Here is a 17,786-nt window from a genome sequence, read left to right on the forward strand (position 1 = left end):
AACAAGTTAATACTTTGCAGCCCTGCCTGTTTTAGTTGTGCCGTAGTACTCCTTCAAACAGACTTAAATGAGTGAAATGTGTGAAGGTGGTGAGGCCCGTCTGACGTGAGGTGTGTTCTGCAGAACAAGACTCATGCAACTCAATCAATTTCTTATATTATAAACACAAGTAAAACAAAAAGAGCTTCTTTTTTTTTTTTTTTAGCATGTTTAATAACCTTTTAGTCCAGGAAGAGGAACAAACATGATATCAGCGTGTTTGAGTGCGCAAGCGTAACAGGATGCCGCTGTAGCTCGGTTTAACTACACGCCTTGTGTTAACACTCCTTGTATGAGGCTTCGATTGTCGCGACGCCTAATGCTGCTGAACTCGTCAGGTGGTATGGAGTTCCTTGATCTGCCCACCCGTCATCCTGCTGCCTTGTTTGCTTTATAAAAATAACAAATGCTTATGCAGACGTACAATGAAAGAAGCCACGGGAAGGTCCAAGAGAGGAGAATACCTAAAGTCCATCAGTTGGCACCATAGACTGTATATAAATATGGACTATGCGTCCCCACTTAATTGCAATTGGCCGAACTGACTCTATTTTCCCGGAGATACGGGCAGCGCCATCTTGCGGCTTTGGAGCCAGAGTCCGATCAGTACGGGCCGAGGTTGGAGTCACGTGGAGCCATGTCATCAACCACACTTCGACTCACTCGAGTTTTCGTTAAATAAATACCAAGCTCTACCTCCACCAGTTGCAAGTAAATGTTGGATTATGCACTGTACTTATTTATTCAATTATTTTTACAGACTCTCACAGTCCCACAGGACTGCTTTACGGAGCGGTTGGCATGGCAACTGGTAGTCGCCATTATGTCACATCCTGTTTCTGTAGCGTCAAATAACTGATTAAAATGAAACTGATCCAAAGAATTGACACTTGAACATGCGTCAACATTATATAACTACATAAATTATATAAATTTCAGTGTTTCAGTTCAGCCCATCCACTAACATGGAGGGGGTGGAGCTTATGACCTATACTGCAGCCAGCCACCAGGGGGAGCTCTACTTGCTTTGGCTTCACTTTGAGGAGCTGTTCCGCCGTCCATCTTTATACAGTCTATGGCTGGTACCGATGGGATGAGATTAAATTTGAAAAGTAATGAGAAGTCAACGTTTATACTGTAGTTAAACTTTTCAGGGTAGGAAGTCAATAACACAACTCTGCGATGAGCTGACGATAAATAGTGACGCGTCTTTTGTAGAATGACGATTTGTATCATTATGAAATCAGTTCATTGTCTTGTGTGAGCTCAGCGGATTATCCTCCTTCCCATGCTATTGTTGTTGTTGTTGCTTCTGTCATCTTCCATTGCCTTGTCCAGCCAGTCTCTCTCTTGATCAGACTCGGTATCGCTGGCTTCGCTCGCGTCGGCTGCCAGGAGCCGGGAGTAGTTGATCCGGCGCTGGCGGGGGGCCCTCCACTGGAGCAGGGGCAGACAAACACACCACACCGTCAGCACCAGCGCCGCTCCTCTGAACAGCCACGCCAGCCCGAACCTCTGCACCACAAACCCTCCCGCGACACTGCCGAGTCCACCTCCCAGGTGCAGAGAAAGAGAACTGTAGGTCCTCCACACGCTCCTCTCAGCTCCAGGCGTGGCAACGTCCTCACACTGGGTCTTCACGGCCCACCAGAGGGCGCCGCTGCTGAAACAGCTCAGCACCTGTGCGGGCAGCGCAGCCCACGCTTCCCACAGGAAGGAGTAGTAGACGCACTGCAAGCCGAGACATCCAGCCGCAACTATGAGCACCCTTCCCGGGCTCAGGAGTTTAGAAACTCTGGCAGCCAGCAGAGGGTAGGCCGCCTGTGAGAGCAGAGCCAGGGCTAAAGAAAGCCCCATGTGGAGCTCACTGCTGCCGTGATCCTGCATCTGCCACAGGAGGAAGTTCTCGACGGCCGAGCCGGCAAACCCAACCAGGAGGGTGGTGAAGAAGCAAAGGAGAGCACGGGGGGAGCCGTGCACTAGCTGCGCCGCCTTCAGGAACCCGTTGGCTTTGTCCCGCTTCTTGTTCAGGTAGAGGGGAAGATTGGCAGCTACAGGCAGAGCCAGAGCAGCCAAAGCAGCGTAGCAGTAGAAATGCACGGCGCTCCTGGAGGTCTGAGCCACTATGAGACAACTCAACTGGCTGACCAGCAACCCAGCTCCCGCGACTCCGCACGCCGCCCCCAGTAAGCGCCACAACTCGGTGCTGCCGTGGCGGTCCGAGGCGTCCGCAAAGTCTAGATACTCATACAGGCCGTCCTCTACCGTCCACTCCAGAGGAGCCGACACAAACTCCAACATCAACACGATGAAGAGTATCATGAAGAAGAGCTGGTGCTGGGCGTCCATCCTCTTTAGGCTTCCCAGAAAACTGCCCTCCCCCTCCTCCTTCTCCTCAGGCTGCTCTGATATGGACCTCTTCCTCCTCGATGGAGTCCCAGAAGAGCTGCTCATCGTCGATTCTCCTAAAGTAACGTTCACCACGGACACGTTCGGATGAGATTTGTTATTCATAACTGGGGAAGAGTTTGTATGAGGGAGCGTGCCAGCAGGAAAAGTGACAACAGACTGGGAGACAAGATCTTTCTGTTGAGTCGCCGTTGATTCAGGTCTCCTCGTGAGCAAGCTATCACCTGGATTTTGAGTCGGATTGACTCTTAGATCGGACGCGTTGCAGGCGCCATGGACATTTGTGTCATTGTGAGGGATGAGCAGCAGAAGCAGAGCAACTGCAGCAGAAGACACAAGGCAGCCGTTGATTACCACTCGCCTCTTGTTGTAGAGTTTGGAGAGCAGAGCGGCCACGGGGCTCCACACCAGAGATACAAAGTGTTCGGCACCCATGACGATGCCCGTCATGGCAGGACTGAGGCCCAGCTGTCTGAAGTACAGGGTGAGGAAGGGAAGGAGGCAGGCTTTGGCACAGGACCACAGGAAGTTGAAGGCGCCGGCGAGAGCGAGGGCTCGCTTGACGTCAATCTGCCGGTTCCTCTTCATGGTTGTGGTCCGGAGCAGAGTGTCCACTGGGAGACAAGGGGAGACAGTGAAGGCGTTAAAGTTTGCAGTTAGAAGAGCAACACACGACGGCGTCTACAAATGTTTTACTTGACTGCAAGTCAGTTCACAATGATCTATGCATGACCTATGGTTAGTAAAGCTTCCAAACATTTAGGTCTATAAATGTTTGGAAGCTTTTTTATTTTAGCTGTTTACCAAAATATATTGAAGTTGAAGCTATACAATAAATATGGACTTAATGGACTTTATGGACTCTCTTATCTGCAGAGCTGCATGTTTCTCATCTGTGGCCCTGCCCACTGCTCTTTCTTAGCAGTTGATTATTGATAAAACTGCCGCTGCCACTCAACCACCTGATTAAATGGTAGGTCATGTAAATAAGGATCGGTAGTTAATGTTTCAGGACCTTCAAGGTTCTGATGAGAAGAAAACTGAGGAAATATTAATATGTTTAAAACCACGATTAATGGAGAAAAAAGATCAAACCCGTAGATTCATGCAAACTAAGATGAATGGATCTGCTTTAACCACAGGAACAATGTTAACTATGTTAAGTTTGCTTTAATTATGCGGGTTATTTTTTTTTTCTGCACCTATTCATGTTGTCATAATTCACGTAAGAAAAGGCTCAATGCATTTTGAAATCAGTTTGTACAATGAGCCTTGTATATTCATTCTTTGCCACCTGTTAAAGGCCAAATCCTTTCATGTAATAACTTTTACATGTCATATATATCTACTCACACAAACACTCCATCTATCTGTTCCTGACCCGGACCCTCAATCAAATTTTAAAACCCATTGTGGCCCGCAAGTCACAAAGTTTGCCCGCCCCTGCTCTATGACAATGGAAAAATGTAAAACCTCCAAAAGATATTCTGCATATTTTCAAACTACTTTTGCTTGAAACTGATCTAATAAAAAATGACTAAAAATTAAATGGACCCTGGTTAATTCTTTGTAAACATACACCGATCAGACGTAACATTACGACCACCTTCCTAATATTGTGTAGGTCTCCCTTGTGCCTCCAAAACAGTTGTGACTCATCAGAGAATGGACATGGGCCTTCTGAGGGTGTCGTGTGGTGTCTGGTTGTCAGTGTGTGTGTGTGTGTGGGGGGGGGGTCTTTGAGGGGAGAGGCCTCTGTGGATCATCCCACAGATACTTGATCAGTTTGGGATCTAGTGAATTTGGAGGCCAGGTCAACACCTTGTGCTGTTCTTCATGTTATTTTTGAGTTGTTCCTAAAGCGTTTTTGTGGTTGCATCCTGCTGGGGATGGCTGCTGCCATCAAGGAGTGTCATTGCTATGGGGTGGGGGTGCCTGGTCTGGTCTAGGTGGGTGCTACATGTCTAAGTAACATCCACACCAATGAATTAAATTTTTCCAGGAGAACACTGAATTGTCACAAGATGGTAAATGTTATTCACTTCTCCTTCACAAGCGGTCATAATGTTGTGGCTGACCGGTTAATGTGGTTTTTGTTTGGTGGGGGCGGGGGTGGCGTTACCGAAGTTCACCCGGGGCCCTAAACAGACTAGAACCGCCTCTGATATAACGAATAAATGAATTAATAACATATTTGCATATAAATTATGAACATATGCGGTTGCTTTGATAGGAAAATACTATTTTCAAGATTAAAAATCATTAAATTATGTGTAAAATAACTCAAGTTGTGAACAATCCCTTTTTTATTTCATTCAGCTCAAACATAAATAAAGTTTCTGAGAGAAAACAAAAGATATTTGATATATTTTTGCTTGAAACTTGACGACAAATAATTAAATGGACCCTGGTTATCTTCAGACTTTAAGGCCAGCTAATGAAGCGCTTTTTAATAGTTAGAATAACACAAGTTGAGAACAGTTTTATGTCTTTTAACTGCATCATTAACAAAGTTTCGGCCTAAATTAATGAATATTTCCTCAGATAAGAGAGGTAAGTTGTCTAAAAAAGGATCAAAACAGGACGGGAACTATTTCAACTTTAACGTCCGTGTTTTATTTGCAGAAATACGCGGATGGAGCGAAGCAGGAACTTGACGGTGAGTTAACACCTGTCGGGCTGGATGCACCTGTCCCTGCAGGATATCAAGATGTGGGAGCACTCACAGTCCACGTCACCTCAAGATACGTAAAAGACGAAGAGAGACATTTACCTGTTTATCTTCTGCTCGAGGAGAAACGCTTCCTTATTCTCTTCTACGGCTCATTTCTCGCCACAGATGCCGACATTACGTCCACGAGTTACTTTCTCTCTTTAACTTTTTTTTTTTTTTAAGTCGAGTTTACCTGTTGCAGCCCTACGGAATCCCGGAAGGGACATGAAGAACAAAACGAAAAGCACCAGGACCCTCCCAATGACTGTACTGTCCTCCTAGTGGCGCTGGCACAGAGTGACTACTTCCGGCTCTCGCTGTGGCGCACGGTGACGCCTCCGTGACGCCTCCGTGGCTACCTGAAACTACCTGTAACCACCTGAAACTACCTGCGATCTTATTTTTATTTATCGTGTGGTATCGTCATAAAATAAAACAACATTTAAGACATTTAAGAAGCAACAGGACCGAGACAGACGAGGAGTGGATAAGACTCGTTGTGGTGCTTTGTGATGCATTGATACATAGAGATCCATATTGGTGGGAGGAGCTGCTTACAGAGTATTTTCCCTGTTGTAATGTCCCACTAAAGATTCTTAAAATTATATTGCCACCGTGTTGCACATCACAGAAACCATCAACCGTGTCTCGCTTCATATTTGCAAAGCACAGCACCCATGAGCTCCAGCAGGTGTTGCACTAGAGATAAAGGCTGTCAAATAGTAGAGTTCAGACCAAGTAGTTCTCTGAGACAGAAAATGAATGACAGAAGTTTAGATCATACATCTTACTTTGCAAATCTGACTTGCTAACAACAGTAATAAATAAAAGAAATACAAAACCTGCAAAATTCAACAATGTGCAAGAGAAATCTATTAAATTAACAACAGCTAAAAAAAACTTTAAAAGTTTAAAAAGTGGTCAGTGCCTTATGCTACACATACAGTTGATAAGATTTGATGTATTTCATTAAGCATTTGTTTGTCAAGCTAAACAATTATATGTTTGTTAGGAACAAATATACTGACGTTTTACTGAGTTTCTGTACATAGCAGTCTTCTAGATGTTTTATGAATCTGTCCATTTATTTTCACCATTGTACCTAATGAACTAAAGTATAACCTTTACACAACTGTATTAAAAAATGGACAACAAAAGAAAATATTTATTCTCTTGGTCTTTTTCCAAGTAGAATGAGTTCTGCAGATTGGCCAGTAGGTGGCAGCATTACACTACAAATGACTCCAAGTACAGCGTGACTGGAAAAAACTGTCATAAACTATTATATATAAATATATATGTTTGGAGGGCTTCAACCTTCATTTTGTGTTTTAATTTAAGAGAGTGTAATGATTTATTCGAGTTCTGATGTGTTTATCACGTATTTATCAGCAGTATTAAAGCTGGCGGTGTTTGTAAAACAGACTATTTGCATGAAAAGCGGTTCAACAAGTCAAACTATTCCGAAGCTGCGGCAGAAACGAGAGATAAAGATAACTCTGAATGCAGCTTTTGTGGTTTCCACCTGAATGTGACCCCTCGAGCGTCACCTGCAGAGGAGGTGTTCGCTGGAGCTCATCCACCTGTGTTTTCCAGAGTGGAAAGTGTCAACCTTTGCGTGCCAGATAAATGCATAAGTGAGCCGATAACTCTATCGCATATCAGACACCTACACAGAGACGCCTATTGTTTCCAGGGGTTTGTGATTTGGCGTCGTCTCGTTTGCCCCCTCAGGTGTCGGTGGAGGCTGTAAACAGAAAACAGATTTACGGCCCTGGTTCTTCACGCGATACGCTAATGCATGTGTTGTTTTATCAGTATAACAACTTGACTTTAAACCATCTAATAGGAAGTTATAGCATTAAAAAGCTGCTATTTGTAACTCAGAGTGTGAAACAACAGGGCTCCGGATGCAGCTAGTATTTGTGGTTGCTTTTTGAAGTTATTTTAAACCTATGTACCATCGCCTGACTCTGATCTGTACCCTGGAAATAGTTGGTGATCTTTATGTTCTAAACAAAGACATTCTGGTTTGTCCGAAAAAAACAAAAAAATAAAAAAAACAAAGCTAAAACTATGGCAAATGGACTTGTTGGGTTTCTTGAAGATGTTTCACAACACAGTTTGAGTTGGGGTTTTACCAGGAACATATGTGGGTGGCGCACACCTGAAACCCGCCTGTCTAGGGTCTGTTAGCAGCCAGATACTCAACTGTAATTGGAGGAATTTGTTCCTTATAGGTGGTTTAGGGATCTCCGTAGCTACGGCGATAGCCCAGATCCTAACGCCGTAGCCTGACGTGCACCTCGCCAAAATGTAGCTACAACGTAAAACCGCAAGAGCTGTGATTGGTCCTCTTGGTAGTAGAGTGTTTCAGATTTAGTATTTCCGGCTGCTTCTCCATCTCTGCAATTTCCGAATTGATTGTTTTGGATCAATAAAGATGGAACACATCGAGGAAAGGTTAACTGAAGAGGTTCAGAGATACAAACTTTTGTACGACTCGTCTCCAGTGAAATTTTGGCAAAAGTTTCAGTCGCCATTGTTGAAAGTGAAGCAGGAAGTGGAAACAAAAATAAACCCGACTGGCAAAAAAGACACAGCGCTGACTAGTGTTTGGGTGGCGTTTTTATAGAGCGAGTATAAATGGCTTGCACCCACATAGGCTACATGCGTAGGTTATGGTGTCCGGTACCTTAAATGAGCCTTGAGTTGGCTAAAGGGGCTTTTGCAAAAGGCTGTTAAAGGGGAATTACTGTTTTTTTACAACCTTAGATCAGCGTATATCCATATAGTGGGAGTGACTGGGGCACCGAAACGCAGCCTCTAAATAACGCATTATCTGCCACGAAACTTGTTAATTTCACCAATATTTTGTTATAATATGCTAGTGTTATTCCCTGCTGAGTCCGGAGTTACCAAATGACACCAAAGTTATATGGGTGAGTAAACGATTGTATTTTATGCCAGAAATAAGGTTGTAAAAAACGGTAGTTCCCCTTTAAGGTTGTGGTAGCTGTGATGCTAGATGTCTGGCTTGCCTCACACAACAACTTCAGCTCCGCCAATTTGCTCATGCTAAGATAGCGACGGCCAGAGACGCTACACTGAGCTTCAAAACTGTTTTTCTGGAAACATATGTGTGGGTCAAAGAGGGTTTGCCTATCTTTATACTCAGTCAGTGTTTGCTAACTCTCCTGCACGCCTCTTCTCTGCTAACGTTAAACCTCTCTGTCCATTTCCAAATTAACCAGAAGTTTGGTTAAATCAGGCACCGCCAAGATGGTGACGACCAGAGCTGGGCGCGCTGAGCTTCAAAACCTCCTCGGCCTTTATTTTAAAGCCTTAAAGTGCAAAATCTTGCTGTCACGCAGTTTCTCATGACCAAATCCAGACATACTCTATTTTAATCTGTCTACGAAACAACCAAGCCAACGAGTGCGCGTATCTACACCGACTTTAATAAAGAAGCCGAGGGGCTGAACGAACTGGTCGCAGGTTTCTCACGCTGATGGTTAATCTTCTCAACTCAGCACGGAACGTCCTCCTCACTTGCAAATCCTCAAATCATCTTAGGATGGGGCTACCACGGCTGATTTTACCGCTGCCGACTACTATAGAAGCACCATATGGTAAAAAGCACAGTGAGAGGACAAAAGACCCCTGGGGCAGAGTTTGTATTTCAAAATAATTAACCCAGAAGTCTGAGCTTAATATGCTGTAGTTTTCTTTTCAATAATCACACCACTGGTCAACAGAGGCCACAGTGCAAATGTTTGCGTGGGCTACATTACTGGTAAATGTCAAATAGACGAAAAGATGCACTGGAGCGGGGCGATATCTTTCAGAAGCAGAATACATTCCAGATGGATGGGCTAGAAAGAGGACAGCTGATGTAACAGTGTCCGTTCAAGACCAAAAAAAAAAAAAAAAAAGGAGGCAGATTGAAGAGAGGAGCTTAAGTGGTACTCTGAGTGCTAAAAGTCAAAATGTGGAGCAGACGGAGCAGCAGACCGTGGCTAACGTGCAGTTAAACATCTCGCCGGAGCTGCAGCAGAGAGTGCTGCATGCAGAGCAAACCCTGGGGCTTTTCGTCGAGAAACCAAATCGTCCGCTTCCTCTTCGCTGCGCCTCCAACTGACACATGCATCATCATCTGCACCTCTGGAGGAAAAAAAGAGAGGCACTCGGATGGGTTTCATAATGAAATGTGGCCTGATTCAGTGAGCTACCGTTCAGCTACGGCTAACAGATCCCCCATCCCGGAGAATCCCCCTTTGGTGTTCACACCGAAGATGCTAAATGCTAAATTTGTAGTGAGCAGACTTTCTGTTTAAGTCAAATACATCACAGATGATTTAACACAAGCATCGTTTAACAGTGTCTGGATGGGCGAGCTCAACAGACGCTAAAATATTAAGGATAAACATGTTTTTTTAATCAATTTATTGAAGATGAAATAAACTTAATGTTGATTTCTGTGTCTCCTGGTTCATTTAAAAAAAATAAATACTTATTTAAGGCTGCTGTTGCTGGAAACATGTTGTATTTGCTGTATACATCTTCAAACCAGCTCTAAAAATACAGAATCACCAAAAAAAATCTGCTTTTTTTAAATCTGACTTTTGTTATTCACTGCGATGGATTACTCATCACAAGGAAGTTTCAGGTCTGCAACCTCATTATCATACTGCAGCGACCTGCAAGGGAAACCACCGGCTGCAAAAACAGGACAAGGACAAAGCGCCACTGAATCGAAGTGTGTTAACCGAGCTTTTACGCCGTACACATCGGAGGCAAACATTTCAACATCTTTATTAGTAAAAATAGAACCGGATGTGACACGAAAATGAGCGGATATCTCGGAAGAAGGAAAAAGTAACACGTGCCTTTCCGTGTAGTTACTACTTGTGGCCACAGCGGTCGCTGTTTAGCTAGTTATGTGGTTTTGTTTTAAAGCTACAGAGCTGCTCCCCCTTCTGGCAGCGAGAGGAACTACACAAACACTGTCGTCTCATTCCCTTCTCTTGTTTCAGCGCCTTCCAACGACGAGAAAAATATTTAATTCCTCCTGATCTCCAAAGATTGTCAATTCATAGAACCCATAGTTACATTAGTAACTTTTTTGACACTACTACTACCAGATCTCCAAGACTACAGTTGCGCCTCCCTTCTGCTTGGGTATTTTGACATTTTCAACCCGCAATAACTCGTTTCATATTGTGTAGGTGTAAAAAATATGTTAGCAGAAGCCGGTTAGCTTAGCATTATGACTGGAAACAGGGGAGCAAGCAAAAAAAAGTGGTCCACTCTAATATCTGAAAGTCAAATTTTAGCTTTTTAAAAAACTTTTTGACAAGTGTTTGTCCCCTACACTAAGGAAGTAGCTGCTTGTCCAAGAGACACATTTATTGTCAAAGGGACAGTCAGTCTGCACATTCAGATCTTTGCCACTGTTGATGTCAGTGACACATTACACATTTATCGACTCAGTTTTTTTTTTTGACAGTTAGCATCTATATCCATTTGCTTAAACAAAATACAGACCACAAAAAAAGTCGCATTTTTTAATAATTGCATTTTATTAATTGAAAACAAAACAAAACAAAAAAAACAAATGCAAATAAAAAAAAAAAAAGAGCAAAAACAAAACAGTATCATTAGGTAAGACGAGGCGAGAGACACTTAAATAAGAAGAGTTCCATGTTGGTGAGGGCAAAGGTGGAGGTGAGTTGATGCTGGAAGGACGGGGGAAAGGACAGGGAGGGGGGGGGTTATTGGTGGATGATGGGACATCTTGGATTATGTACACTGTTTCTCACTGCAGGACTGGCAGGCCCCGTAAAGAGATGAAGTGGGCTGGGAGATGGGGCGGGGGCGGGGCGGGGGGCTCAAAGTAGCAGGTCGGAGACACTGAAACACCAGAGAGAAAGGCACTATCCAGAGAGAACAAGAAAACCAATAACACTAACACAGTAAACAAACACACACTGGACCAAAAAATAAAAATAAAAAAAATAAAATGTTTTGACAAAAAAAGTGCTTGACCACACGCCACATCGGACAAAAGAAAGGAAAGAAAAAACAAAAAAAGCTGATCTCTCAACTTTTAGCATAAAAAGACAATCTCTCAGTTTTCTGAACTGTTAAATTTGTGCCAGCTGCAGGTCTCTGCTCTGCACTGGTGATTACGACAAAGTGATTATCCAAACTCAGCCCCGTTGCTACGTGCAGGTATAACAAGGAGGAGAGCGTATGCATGCATGCATGTAATGAATGCGTCTGAATATGCATCACGTCAAAACTACCTGTACATATCCTCGGACACCGCTCTCGTCACAAACGAACACCGACGACGTTTTACTCAGCATGTCTCTCTTTTTTTTTTTTTCTTTTTTGTTGTTTGTATGTTTTTAAAAATCCCTTGCGCGGTTGTGTAGTTCAGGTTCAGGTTCAGGTTCAGTTCTCCGACCTTGCTTCCCTCATGTTTGCGTCTATAGACTCAGTCAGCTACATTCACTGCCCAAGTTTAAATGGCTGCAATAAATACATTGGCTTTGAAGAAAGAAAGAAAGAAAGAAAAATAAAAAAAAAATAAAAAGGTGGCTGACCTTTATACAGTTAATACAGCTGTTGTGGCATTCATGGCTCTGCGTACGTCTTGCTGGTCAAACATTAAAGATCCCTGACAGGACTAGTTTCCTTAGAGAACCATTTTTTTTTACTTTCATTGAAATCAAATGGAAAAAATTTTACGACCCCCCTTTTTTTTTCTTAATGTCATGCTTTGTTATCCGAGAGCCCTCAGATGTATTCAGGAAAATAAAAAATAAAATAAAACCCGACAGTTCAACACATTCTGGAGCTACTAGGTCTAAGAGAAGATTGAACATAATTTACATATGGAGGAAAAAAAACTATTTGTGATGAGAGGTAAAACAGACAAACATACAAATATATAATATATATTCTTAAAAAATGGATTCTCTCTATACTTGATTTATTTATACAGCCGGGGGGGCTGATGCACAACGCTCACGTGCCAATGATCTCAAACATGGAAACTTGTTGTATTGTTGATGGCATCATTTTCTTTTTCTCTCTTCTTCTTCTTCTTCTTTTTATTTTTGTACATTTTTTAAAAACCATTTCTTCTTTTTTATATTTTTATTCATTTTTTTTTCTTTAAAACAGGATTCGTCGGTAGGTAGGCATTTCATTTATGTGATTAAAACAACATGCGGCAGAGAAAGGAACAAAAAAATAAAAAATAAAAACAAAAAAAAGGCAGAATGTTAAGAAGTTAAGGAGAAGACAGAAGCAGCTGTGGCAGCGGTGAAATCATTTGGTAATCTTCTCGGTTGGTGCGCTACGCTTTAGTTTCTCGGCATTTAGATTTCCCTCAAAACACAGTTCAGTCCTCGCTGAGGCGTTCACGGGGGTGGGGCGAACGTTCCCGTTGGGTTTCTGCTCAGCTGCCGCCCACACAGCGACGCCTACGGCAGAGCTAACTCCTGTTTTTATCTCTCTCTCTTTCAGTTGTTTGCGTTCTTCCTGTCTGCTCCTGTTATTGTGGGATGGCCAAGAGACGAGAGGTGGACGAGGCGGGGTGGGGGGGTTTGGTTGGTTTCTTTTTTTTTTTGTTTTGTTTTTCTTTTTTGAGGCGGGGCGGGAGAGGGAGGGGGATGCTGGATGAGGACTGATGAGATCAAGAACGATGATGATGGTGATGATGATGATGGTGTTGTTGTTGTTGTCGTTTTACACGCTCTGACTGTTTACATGTTCCGATTGACAGGTGTGACGTAGTTGCGGGGGAACATGCCCGTCTGGCCGTGGCAGCCTCCTTTCCACCAGTTGGGGTCGGAGTTGTCCAGGACTTGAATGAAGTCGCCGCGTCGGAAACCAAGCTCCCCTTCCTCCTGGGGGTCGAAGTCAAAGAGTGCTTGCACATACGTGGGATGCTATGGAGGCAAAACAAAAAACAAACAAAAAACATTTGATTAACTGTTCACATGGAGGCAAAATAAAACATCTAGCAGCAGTAACACAGGAAGTTGGGACTTGACAACGGTTAGGAGCTCTCTGATTGGTGGTCAGCAGACCGATCAGAGGGCCAACAAAGATCGGATCTTTGCTTCTGGAGCTGTCCAAAAAATTTTCGGTCAAAAATTTTGCTCGTGTCTATCTAAGGAAGTGACAACGATATTTAAACACAGGCCAGTTTCTATTGGGGCTGACGCCTCCAAACAGAGTTGCGGATGGGGAAAAAGATCAGCATTACTCAATAAACTCTTATCTTTGGCCAGAAAATGTATTTATTTAATTGGATCATTGAGAAACCACCCACTTTAACTCATTTATACGAAGAAATTTTCTCTTCTACGGAAAGCCTAAGTGTCAAACTAAAAGGAAATGACGACACTTTTATGGGTTATGTGGACATATGACGGCTTTGATATTATCCAGAGGGGAAACACTGGCTTAGGAGGTCCCAGACTGAGTTGACGGCGGATGAGAAGTATTTCTTAACGGGTACAAGGACACATTTTTCTTCAGTTGTTCATAGGCTGTTGTTTTCTGTTTTTCTTTTCTGTGTTATTTTAATTTTGCTTATTCATTTCCTCCTCCAGCTCAGACCACTACTTAATGATGTGTGCTTAAATGCGTTGTTGATCAGATTATTTCTAACCCTAATGGAAACTCTTTTGACAATCCATTGTTCCCACATACGTCCCCCAGTCTGCACTTTGAGACCTGAATCCTTGTAAATAAACACCGACTTAATTTGGAGATATTTGAACAAATGTCGTGTCCTACTGCTGTTTCAGAACCACAAACTGTTTGCCGTTAAACCCTAAAACGGGTTTTGCCATGGCAGTGTGGAGGGGGGTGACTCCAGGACGCTGGAATTCACTGTTAAGCCTTCTTGAGGTGTCGTGGGCCAAACTTAACGAAACATCGGTGAAGGGAGGTGCCCACTTGAAAACCCCAATGACATGCTGCATACTGCTGTTGTTTAGACCAGGTTCCTGATGTCTTCATGCTGCTTGGTAGCTATGGGTAGCTGCTGAGCGGGCCATACAAGCCAGCAGCGTTAGGTTAGCTCATGTTTCACAAGGTTCGAATTATCCTCTGCTGCTCTGTGGGCCTTCAAGCCAGCAGCATTTACTTAGTTTATTTAGATTTTAGGTTAAGCTAGCCAGTAGCATTTGGTTAGCTTATATTTCACAAGGTTTGAGTTAGCGTCTGCAGCTGAGCGGGCCATACAAGCCAGCAGCATTGCTGTAGGTTTGTTAGGGTTTCTCAGCTGGATAGGGCCTCTAAATGTGTTTTGCCTGGGATTTTGGCACAAGGGATTGTTACATCTAATCCTGTGTATTAATGAATGTAGAAAACGTCCATATGAAAAAAAAAAAACATCTCTGGTAATAAATAAGTAAATAAAGACACCAGTGATTATAGAGCTATATGTAACTTGACTCCACAAGGCTCTTTATACGTCAACATGATCGCTTCAATAATTAACCACATGACGATTATTGTAAAAATCTCTCATTACTAATGAACAGACGTCACTTATGGTGCTTTTTCCCTTTTTGGGTCAACATCTACTATAGTATCTGTAAATGTTTCTCTCAGAATGAGACAGTTCTCACCAGTGGTGAGCAGGTGGTCGTTAATGTGACATAGAAACAAACAAATTAGTTTAAATTTGTCCCAGACCACCTCCAAATCTGATCTCAATGCGCCCTGGGTGTGTTCACACCCGGCCATGAAAGGTTTAGTGTTATAACAGACAACACATTGCACAAATGCCCTTTTTTTACTTCTCCAATTTTATTAATAGATTTATGCAAAGTGCCGTTCATTTAAATCAGTGAAAGCAGCCTTTAGTGTTTAACACGCTCGTTCTGCTTCTATCTGATCGTAATTTGACTTTTTACTATTTCCCACCATCAACGTAACAGCTACTCCCTCGGTGCTTTGCTCAACAGGCTTTTCTGCTACAGCGCATTCACATGTGGTTAGGTCGACAACCACCACACGCTTCAACAGCTTTGCTCTGCTGTATCCGATTCAGACTAGAGTGGAGTGTAGAGCAATATCTGCACGAGCAGAGCATGCTCTACCAAGAAATCCACAATGTTCTTGTGTTTAGTTCGGGGGTCTTTGACGTTCTTCAGGCCAAAGACCCCCTGCTTATGTATATGTGTATTTAAAGACATTTAAATTTATGGAGAAAAATAAAATTGCAAGGCCCCCCTGCAGGGACTAACAGACCAACCCCAAAACAATCCCGAACCCAGAAATGGGAAAAGGTGGGGCTTGAGGCCAGCAACCTCAACTTTGAACACAGAAAGACAGATTCCAAGAGGACTCTGGTGGACTGTGATCAACGGTCTATGCTCCATGAAGGAACGCTAGGCAAAGAAGAAGTAGAAGAATGGAAAACACTGACGGGGTTTGAGTTCTTACCTGTGGGACCTGCTCTATGTCTCGCAGAAAGATTTGCTGATTGCGGGAGACTGAGGTGGAGCGGTGGTAGTCCACCAGCTCGTTGAGGGAGTTAAACTTCACCACCCATAGGAAATACTTCCCGGCCCCGTCGCGAAGAACCTTGAAGTGCTGCACGTCGTTTCCAAACCTGGAAGAAGATTCACGGGGAAGACAAAGAGTTCAGAAAAAGGAAAAAAACAAGTTGCCCTTGAAGGCACATATTTAAATAAACGGAGTCAGACACTTTAGTCGGCTTTATCAAACAGGTTTGCCTCAGAGAGATTACTAAGTATTAGTCAAATGACTGCTTGTGACAGACTGACATTCAATGGAAGCTGACTAAGCTGAATCAGGACTGCACAGACAGTAATTAAGATCCATATCTTGGCAACAACTTTACATGTACGCTGGCTTTTGGGAAGGACAGATAAGAGGAAATGAGCTGTGTCTGTGTCAGCTATTAAAAAAAAAAAAAAAAAAAAGGACCTGCAGGGCTTGAACTCTGGTCACTAGAGGGCGTCACCGAGACTAAGCCAGAATGAGGAAGTGGCTTTGCTGATGACTCAAACACGCCAAGTATGGAAACTTAAGAACCTGATCAGTTTTGAGGAAACAGTACGCTGATATGGGGGATAATATTAAAACTGTATTTAAAGAGAACTGTGAGTGTGACTCATGTTTCCCTCCCTGTTCCCGTCCACACTTACTTCACAGAGAGGGAGAAGTCCCCAGGTGCACTCTCGCTCTCTCTGATGAGGAAGGCGCCGTCGTGCCTCTGTTTGTTGAGCATCTCCTCTGCTTTGGCTCGGGGGATCTTCCCAAAAAACCACCTGGAGGAGAAACCGAAGAGGAGGGCTAAGTGTCAGTCTAACCACGGCGACTCAAGTCTACCTCTCTTCACTTCCGGCAAACCTCAACTCTGCGGACAGGGTGAGGAAACTTAAAGAGGGCCACATGAGAACATGAAACTCGCCCCGAGACATCACACCTCCACTTTGGCCGCCAGGTGTGAAGTGACGCTGCTAACCTAGCATCCACCAAGCTGACCACAGAGCGAAATGAGACTCTACCTTTGCTCTGACAGGCGTTACTTCGGACTTGCCACCAACAAAAATAAGTATATTTCATTAACATAACAGGAAATGTGGAAAAATTCATACAAAGAGTGGCCAGTTCACTGAAGCGACGCCGTCCCGTGTTTAAACCAGGAAATAGATAGTCATCTCCTAATTATAGTGGAGAAAAAGTGACATCAAAAACAAATACTCTGCCTTCAGTCTCTCACCATTTACTTTTCAAAGTGTAGATACTAAGAGGAAGTAACACTTGCACATTCTTGAAACTTAAATGAGGTTTATTTTTAGTTTTAATACATCACTGAGAGAAACTTGGACAGAATAGTTGAGGTGTTATAAAGACGGACGGTGAGAGAGAGGAAGAGACAAATGGGAGAGACAAAGCAAGCGAAAGCTCTTTACTGGTGTAAATAATTAAAAAGTACAGTCAGCCCAAAGATGGCATCTTGGCTCCTTTACACATAGGTGAAAATCAATGATGAAATGGCCAACTCTTGGCAGGACGGCGAGCATGCGCACCGGGACCTCTTCCCCCCACCCCTCCCCACCCGTTTGATAAAAGTGATAGCAGAGCAATTAATGGAGCCAAGGAAACAGGAGGAGGACGGCGATTGGATTTACTATCAGCAACACGGACATCCAACCCTGTGAGAGGGAATGATCTAAAGCAGGGGTGTCAAACATACGGCACGAGGGCCGAAACTGGTCCACCAGAGGGCCGAATCTGGCCCCTCGGGAAAAATTTGCAAAGGGCAAGAACAATTTTTCAACAAAAGTAACTGATATACCTATTTTTTCTGGGGGGTCCTGTTGTTTTAGTAAGAGTTGTGGTATAACAACGCCGAGACCCAGAAATTTCAAGTTGTTCATAAAATATTTTGTAAAAAAGGATAGTTTATTGAATTTAAACATTTTCATAATGTACTTCTTTGCACTAAAGTAAAGGGAAACATTTGAAGTTGTTGATATTTATAGGTTACTACTCTATTATGTCACTGGTTGAGATCAAATTGGACTAAAATGTGTTCCACACCCCTGCTCTAAAGCCT

General features: G+C 43.3%; 2 protein-coding genes across 2 annotated transcripts in view; both read right to left on the bottom strand.

Annotated features, from left to right (window-relative positions):
• Nucleotides 1–214: 214 nt before the first annotated feature.
• Nucleotides 215–5,453, bottom strand: mfsd6l (major facilitator superfamily domain containing 6-like). The gene is made up of 2 exons (XM_084571586.1): nucleotides 5,222–5,453; nucleotides 215–3,062 (listed from the first exon to the last, which is right to left on the bottom strand). Exon 2 carries the CDS (start codon nucleotides 3,034–3,036, stop codon nucleotides 1,306–1,308), a length of 1,731 nt encoding a protein of 576 aa, XP_084427712.1. The 5' UTR covers nucleotides 3,037–3,062; nucleotides 5,222–5,453; the 3' UTR covers nucleotides 215–1,305.
• A 5,266-nt stretch (nucleotides 5,454–10,719) lies between these two features.
• grb2b (growth factor receptor-bound protein 2b) overlaps nucleotides 10,720–17,786 on the bottom strand; it is a 31,422-nt gene continuing 24,355 nt past the window's right edge. The window contains exons 4-6 of the mRNA XM_084570313.1: nucleotides 16,369–16,491; nucleotides 15,641–15,809; nucleotides 10,720–13,125 (exon numbers count right to left, since the gene is read on the bottom strand). Of these exons, the coding sequence (XP_084426439.1) occupies nucleotides 12,940–13,125; nucleotides 15,641–15,809; nucleotides 16,369–16,491 (478 nt within the window). The 3' untranslated portion in view covers nucleotides 10,720–12,939. The remainder of the gene's footprint in view (nucleotides 13,126–15,640; nucleotides 15,810–16,368; nucleotides 16,492–17,786) is intronic.

Source organism: Chelon labrosus, assembly GCF_963514085.1.
Source record: "Chelon labrosus genome assembly, chromosome: 21".
NCBI classification, from domain to species: domain Eukaryota; kingdom Metazoa; phylum Chordata; class Actinopteri; order Mugiliformes; family Mugilidae; genus Chelon; species Chelon labrosus.